The 7,082-nt window shown below is 66.8% G+C and overlaps 1 protein-coding gene across 1 annotated transcript; it reads right to left on the bottom strand.

Moving 5' to 3' along the window:
* Nucleotides 1–536: 536 nt before the first annotated feature.
* C1QL1 (complement C1q like 1) lies at nt 537–6,842 on the bottom strand. The gene is made up of 2 exons (XM_042021599.1): nt 6,140–6,842; nt 537–1,244 (listed from the first exon to the last, which is right to left on the bottom strand). The coding sequence occupies exons 1-2, from the start codon at nt 6,698–6,700 to the stop codon at nt 1,065–1,067; spliced, it is 741 nt and encodes a 246-aa protein (XP_041877533.1). The 5' UTR covers nt 6,701–6,842; the 3' UTR covers nt 537–1,064.
* Between the last annotated feature and the right edge of the window lie 240 nt (nt 6,843–7,082).

Below are 7,082 nucleotides of genomic sequence, written 5' to 3'. Positions count from 1 at the left end.
ACCCCCTGGGACACACACACACGCGCGCACACACACCTGGGGACATGGACACACATTCTTGGGGACACACATACCACACACACACACAGCCAGGAGGACACCCAGCCCCGTCCTGTCCCCAAGGCCACTCCGTGTCCCCAGGGCTCTCACTCTCTGATCCCACCACAGCCACTCCGGAGGCGGCCGCTGGCCCCGGGCACCCGCTGTCACCTCTAATTGGGCCACGTCCTGCCCGTGCCGAGGCAGCGGTGACGGCCGTGTGTGCCCGAGGGTCCCGGTGGCTCTGTGTGGCCTGACCGTGCCCCTCCCCTCACAGTGGCAATGCTGTGTTACTCAGGGGACACCCCCACATGGGGCCACCCCGGCTCTGGGGACAGGGCCATGGTAGTGGTGGCACCCCAAGCGGCCCCACTGATAGGGACGGGGGGATGGGCTGATTCGATAAACCAAGCGGCGTCGGGGTGGGGGGGTGGCGGCGGCAGGAAGACCCCGTCCCCAGGGTGGGGGACGTCGGGGACACAGACAGCAGACGGGGAGAGATCACAGCTCTGCTTTACCATGTTGTCACCCCGGCGGGGGAGGGGGCGGCAGGACGGCGACTCCTCCCGCCCCAGCACAGCCCCCCCGGCCGGGGCCGTGCGGACACCGCGCGTCTGTACAGCCGGACCCCCCCGAGACCCCCGGCACGGCCCCGGGGCGGGCAGAGAGCAGGGGCGGGACAAGGGGGGGCACAGCCGGGGATGGGGGTGCCGTGAGGCAGCGCGAGGAGCACCCCCAGCCTCTTGCCACCCCCCAAGCCTCTGCAGCCCCAAGCCCTCAGCTGGCAGCCTTGGTGTGAGCTACCGGGAAAAGGGGGGGTCTGGGCACCGAAGGGAGCCGGGAGCGCGGGGAGGGGGGGATGCCGTGGGGCTGGGCAGGAGCGAGGGGAGCTGGGGGCAGCAGGGAACCGAACCACGGCACAGGGACGCCGTGGGGCTGGGGGGTCACTGCGGGGGATGCCGGGGGCGATGCCGCGGGGCTGGGCGGCTGCGGGGGGTGCCGGGGGCGGTGCCGCGGGTCCAGGCTCAGTCCGAGTAGATGATGAAGCCGGAGAAGGTGCTGTACTTGTTGTTGTTGCCGCCGTGGGCTTTGCCCCCGTCCAGCTTGATGAAGACCTCGTCCCCCGCGTCCAGGTGCAGGATGACGCTGTTGCTGGCGTAGTCGTAGTTCTGGTCGGCGTCCTGAGCGATGGCGCTGGCCCGGACCTGCCCAGGGGACACCGCGAGATCGGCTCGGGACACGCCTCGGCCCGTGGATCCCACGGGACACGCCGGGTCCCGCCTCACCCACATCAGATCCACCCGCCCCGGGGTAGCGTGGGGTGCCCTGGATCCCCACCCGTGGGTGACCGGGTCCCGGCTGGAGGCGGCTCCTCCAGAGCCTCTCCCTGATCCGCTGGCACAGACACGGCACCGCGGCTCTGGGTTTGGATGGAGGACCATGGAACAGACATGGGACTGCCGCTCTGGGTTCAGGTGCAGGACTACAGCCCAGACACAGGACCCCACCTCTGCATTCTGATACCGTCACAGCTCTGACGCAGAGCCCCAAATCCAGGTTTGGATACAGGACCGTGGATCAGACATGGGACCACGGCTCCAACAAGGGACCACAGCTCCACATTCAGACATGGGACTGCGGCTCTCGCACAGGACCCTGACTCCGGATTTGGGTGCAGGACCCCACCTCAGATACAGGACCCCAGCTCCCGGCTCAGATGTGGGACCACAGCTCCATCACGGGACCCCAGATCCAGGTTTGGATGCAGGACTCCAGCTCAGACACAGGACCCTGTCTCTGGCTTCAGATACGGGACCATGCCTGGGGCACAGGACCCCATCTCCCAGCTCAGTCCCAAACCAAACCACTGAACGCAGCGCATCCCCAAGCACTTCCCAGGAGCTGCACAGGGACCGTGAGCGTGTGGCGAGGGCTAAACTCAAATTCCCCTTCACAGGGACTCGCACGCCCATGAAGGTTTCCTGGGTGCCGGCACAGCCAGAGGAGCCGTCACCGCCTGGAGAAGCGGCCCCGTGGCTGGAGCCCGCTGCCGCTGCAGAATTCTTTGGGTAATCAAATCTCCGCCGGCGCCTCGCGGGGAGATCGCGGCGCTGGGTGACAGTGACAAGGCGGCTGGTGAAATCCCAAGTGAAATGCAGAAGCGCTGCGCCGGGAGAAGGTGCCGCTAATTACAATCGACGAGAATCGGCTCTTAATTGGCTCACGCGGGGCGGGCAGGCACCGGCGAGCCGCTGCCGTGTCCCGGAGCGGCGGGGGAAGGACGGCTGGCCCCGCGCAGTCCTGTCCTGTGTCCCCAGGACAGGGGTCCCAGGGGACCACTGCTCTCTGGGGTGCAGCTGCACGTCCCCGAGCCCACCGGCAGCCTGCGGTGCTGGGGTCAGCTGCTGTTAACTCTGGAACCTACTGACAGCCAGGCTGGTAATCCCATAGGACTTGCTCGCACCCACGCAGCCGCGTCCCTCGTGCCACCAGCAGCACTGTCACCCTGCTAAAAGTCCCTCTGTGTCTACCCTGCCACCGCGAGAGTCCCCATTCCCGGTGGGGGACCCTGAATCCCCGTCAGTCACAGTGCCCTAATCTCCAGGGGACGCTGCCTCTCCCGGGGTTTTGCTGAGGAAGAGGAGCGGGGGAAGAAGCCGTGAGGAAGGAGAACCAGTAAAAGCCATTTGGCGCCCGGCTCCCACCATTGTTCCCCCCGCCACAGCTGGAGCTGCCCGGTGCCATCCGTCTTCCCTCGTTAGGGAGCCGCCTCGTCACCGCGCGCCCGCCAGCCCTCGCTAACCAGGGAAGATAAATGGCAGCGCTGGGCCCGGGCTGAGCCGCTCCCGGCACCGCAGCGGCACAGGAGGGGGGGCTGCCACCACGGCCCCCCGCGATGGCCTCACCCCCTTGTCCGGTTCTGTGCCTCAGTTTCCCTATGGCACAGCCGGGAGGTGGGAGCCATGGGGGTGGCCTGACCCCAGCCTGGACTCCGCTGCAGCCGCTGTCCCTGCCCTCAGTGACAATGCTGGGGGTGTCCCCGGTGCTGGGGACACTCTGAAGTGGTCCCCAAGGGGGCTGCACCCAAGAGCTTTCAGGCGGACAGGGGACAGCAGGCGCTGCCATGTGCAGTGACACTCGGGGCCTCTGGGACACCATGTGCCCCACTCCCACCATGGCCCAGCACCCCCAAGGCGTGGCGGCAGCTGCCTCTCAGGACCCCCAAATGCAGTGGCAGCTGCTCCTCAGGATCCTCGGGCACAGCTCAGGGCGCCCTCCCAGCACCCCTGAGTGCCCCCCCTCAGATCCCGCTGGGCGCAGCCGCAGGTGCCCCCCAGGGCCCTTGGGTGCATCAGCAGATGCCCCCCCGACCCCCAAACAGGGCAGTGAGTGCCCCCAGGACCCCCCAGCAGGTTCTTGTGTACCCTTGGGGACTGTCCCCAACAGGGACCCCTGGGGCTGAGACCCTCCCTGAGCCATGGATGGCCCTCCTACACCACCGGGACCCCAAAACCACCCGGTACCAGCCCTGTCTGTCCGTCCGTCCGTCCGTCCATCCATCCATCCATCAATCAATCAATCAATCAATCAATCCGTTCCTCCGTCCGTCCACCTCCCCCTCCCGCTGCCCTCGTCTCAGCTACGGGCTAATAAAAATAATAATTAATGCTAATTAACCACCAGTAGCAGCTCCCCTGGCTCTCATTAACTCCAGCCCCGACCCAACGGTGATGGGCTGCCCCCGAACCGGCAGCACCCAGGGGATTTTTGGAGGTCGGGGGGGCCCCCCAAGTTCTGACTCGCTGTGAAGATGCCAGGATCAACCTTTATCCACCGGGAACCCCACACCATGCCAGGGACGGAGGGTTTTGGGCTGCAACCCCCTAAATAACCCCATTTTTAAAATTATTTGGAGCATTGGGGGGGATCTTCTTTACAGATATCGATGCGGCGATGCCTTGTTAGTAATTAACAAGCAGTTAATTAAGCTGCATCACCCGCCCGAGCGCAGCTCCTCTTGACAAGGGGCTCCACATCTTCTGGAAATTAATCCAGGAATGTCGATGCCCCGCAGAGCTGGGGGGTAGAAAGGTTTGGGGTGGTCCCCAAAAATACTTTGTGGGAGGCAAAAGGGCTGAGGTGAGTTTTTGGGGTGCTCAGTCCGGAGTTACACGGATGCTGCTTGGCAGAAAGAGCCAGACGTGCCAAGCGGCGCTGGGACCCCCCAGAATTTAGGGCTAGAGGGCGGGGGAGGACAAAAAAAATCCCAATAAAAGGAAATTTGAAGTGTTTGGATGGAGAAAAGCTGCCGAGCGGCTCCTGCTGTGCTCCCGCTCAGAAGGGCTCAGAACCGGGGGGGTGAAGCGCGGTGGCCGTGACAAGGCTCCCGCTCCCTCCCTCACACCCCGGCTGTTTCTGGGGTGGTAACTCAGTTTTCGGTTAATTCGGGGTCCTGCATCCTCAGGACAAGGATGCAGCGCGGGGCGAGATGCCGGAGGAAGCGATGGGAAGCGGGAGCGGGGTGGATGGATCCCGGCGGGAATGCCGGCTGCGGTGACATCCAGGGGAATTGAGCTCGGGTGACATGCCGGGGGTCACAGCCACATCTTGTCCTTCGAGTCGTGGCCGGGAGGGGGATATGGCGTGGAAAAGGGGCACCCGAAAAGCGCGGGGGCGGCGAGGCTGAGTCCTGGCATTGGGGGTTCCAGCGGGATGGGCTCGGGGGGATGCGGGAGCGGGGAGGGAGAAGGATGGAGCCACCCTCGGGGTGTGAGTCCCCCGCGGTGTCCCCACGCAGCCCGGCCGGGGATGGGGACGTCCCTCCCGACACAGCAGCAGCAGCAGAGCCGGCTCCGGGCTGGGGGTGCAGCCCCCCAAAAGCGGGGCAGGCGCTGCCCCCCTCGAGGCCAGTGCGGACACTGTCCCTGCGGAGGAGCCCTGTCCCCAACAGGGACCCCAGCGGGGACAGTGGCATGGGTGGGGGGGGGGGGGGACGGGCCCCCCGGGGGGCGGGGGGGGGGTGCCCCAAGGCACCACGAGACACCCCAAGGCACACCTCCGGGACCAGGGAAAGAGCTGAGGGAACCCCTGGAGACACGTCAGGTCGGATGGTGGCTGTCCCCAGCACTGGGAGAGGGACAGGGCACACAGGGGAGAGCCTGGGAATGGGAGGAGGAGGAGGATGGGGCACCCCAGGGGTGCACCCGGAGCCCTTCATTGTCCCTGGGAGAAGGACAGGACACCCCAGTGGTGCCCCTTCAGGGAGGGGAGCAGGACGGAGCACCCCGGGGCCGCATCCAGAACCCATCATTGCCACTGGGAGAAGGATGGACCATCCTGGGGGAGCATCTCCGGCACTGAGAGAAGGATGGGGCACGCTGAGAATGCAGCTCCGGAGCTGGGAGCAGGACAGAGCACCTCGGGGGTGCACCCAGAGTCCATCATATCACTGGGAGAAGGACAGGGCACCCTGTGGTTACACCTCCGTGCCCAGGAGAAGGATGTGGCACCCTGGAAACGCACCCAAATCCCATCATTGTCACCGAGAGAGGGACAGAGCATCGCAGGGGTACATCCCTGGGGATAGAAGAAGGACAGGGCATTCTGGGCGTGCACCCAGCGCCCATCTTCACCACTGGGAGAAGGATGAAGCACCCCAGGGGTGCATGTCCGTGTCTGGGAGAAGGATGTGGCACACCAGGGATGCACCCAGAGCCCATCATTGCCACTGGGAGAAGGATGTGACACCCTGGGGATGCATCTCTGGGGCTGGGAAAAGGATGGGGCCCCTGGGGAAGCACCCAGAGCCCATCATCAGCACTGGGAGAAGGATGTGGCACGCTGGGGGTGCATCCCTGGGGCCGGGAGGAGGACAGGGCCCCCGGGGAAGCACCCACAGTCCGTCATCAGCACAGAGAGGATGTGATACCCTGGAGGTGCATTCTTGGGGCCAGGAGAAGGATGGAACACCCAGAGGGTGCATCGCCGAGGCCAGGAAAAGGACGGGGCACCCCGAGGAAGCACCCAGAGCCCTTCTCCCGTGCTTGGGGGCAGCAGAGCTCCCGTTCCCGCAGAGGGATCCGGGATGGGCAGCCCTTACCTGCCCGTTCTTGCAGAGGTCGGCCCACATGCTGGTGCCGTCGCCGCCGCGCATGAGGACGTGGTAGGTGAAGAAGTAGGTGCCGGGGATGGCGCAGGTGAACTTGCCCGAGGCGGCATCGTAGCTGTTGCCCAGGTTGGTGACCACGTCGTCGAACTTGAGGACCTCGTAGCCCTCGTGGGGGTTCTTGAGGCCGGCGTAGAAGGCGACCCGCGGCACCGTGCTGTAGGTGGCTGCGCTCACCGCGCCCGTAGCCCCCGGTCCCGGTAATCCCGGGGGTCCCGGTCTTCCTGCTTCACCCCGCGCCCCCACCGGCCCCGGAGGTCCCGGTTCTCCGGGCGGTCCCGGTGGTCCCGGTTTCCCCGGTCTCCCCGGTTTGCCTTGGGGACCTTGCACCAGGGTGGACGGCGGCGGGAGGGGGCCGCGTTCGGCCGGTTGCGGGGGGGCGGCGGGGCCGTAGGGCTCGCAGACCATCCGGCAGGTGCCCAGCATCTCGTACCGGCCGTCGGTACCGGCGGAGCTCACCAGCACCGGGATGAGCACCACCAGCACCAGCACCATCACCACCCCCGCCGCGGCCGCCAGCAAAGTTTTCCGGCCCAGGCTGAGCCGCCGCCCGGCCGGGGCGCGCTGGCGCCCGGGGGAGGGAATGGTGCCGGCGGGGGGGAGCAGGGCGGCGGCGGCGGCGGGGGGGCTCGGGCTGGCGGCGGCGGCGGCTCCGCTGCGCTCCGCTGGCTCCGGTGCGCCCCGCGCCGCACGGGCCACGCCCACCCCGCCGGGACACGCCCACCTCGCAGCAGGATACGCCCCTCGCCACGCCCACCCCACCCCCGACACGCCCCCGCCGCATTAACCACGCCCGTGGGAACGCCCCCGCCCCGCCCACCCGCGACCCCCGCTCTCCGGGGGAGGGAAACTGAGGCAGGGAGGTGGGATCGGCCCC

The sequence above is a fragment of the Corvus kubaryi genome, unplaced genomic scaffold (assembly GCF_017639235.1).
Source record: "Corvus kubaryi isolate FWS band 111438036 unplaced genomic scaffold, C.kubaryi_AGA036_p1.0 37152, whole genome shotgun sequence".
Classification (NCBI taxonomy): domain Eukaryota; kingdom Metazoa; phylum Chordata; class Aves; order Passeriformes; family Corvidae; genus Corvus; species Corvus kubaryi.
Note: the sequence above shows the minus strand (reverse complement) of the source record. Positions and strands in the feature narration are given on the sequence as shown.

Excerpts from the sequence above, each read along its gene's own strand:
- C1QL1 (XM_042021599.1), bottom strand. The coding sequence starts at position 6,700 with ATGGTGCTGGTGCTGGTGGTGCTCATCCCGGTGCTGGTGAGCTCCGCC. Across the intron at positions 1,245-6,139 it reads ACCTCTGCAAGAACGGGCAG|GTCCGGGCCAGCGCCATCGC; the intron begins GTAAGGGCTGCC and ends TCCCCTGGGCAG.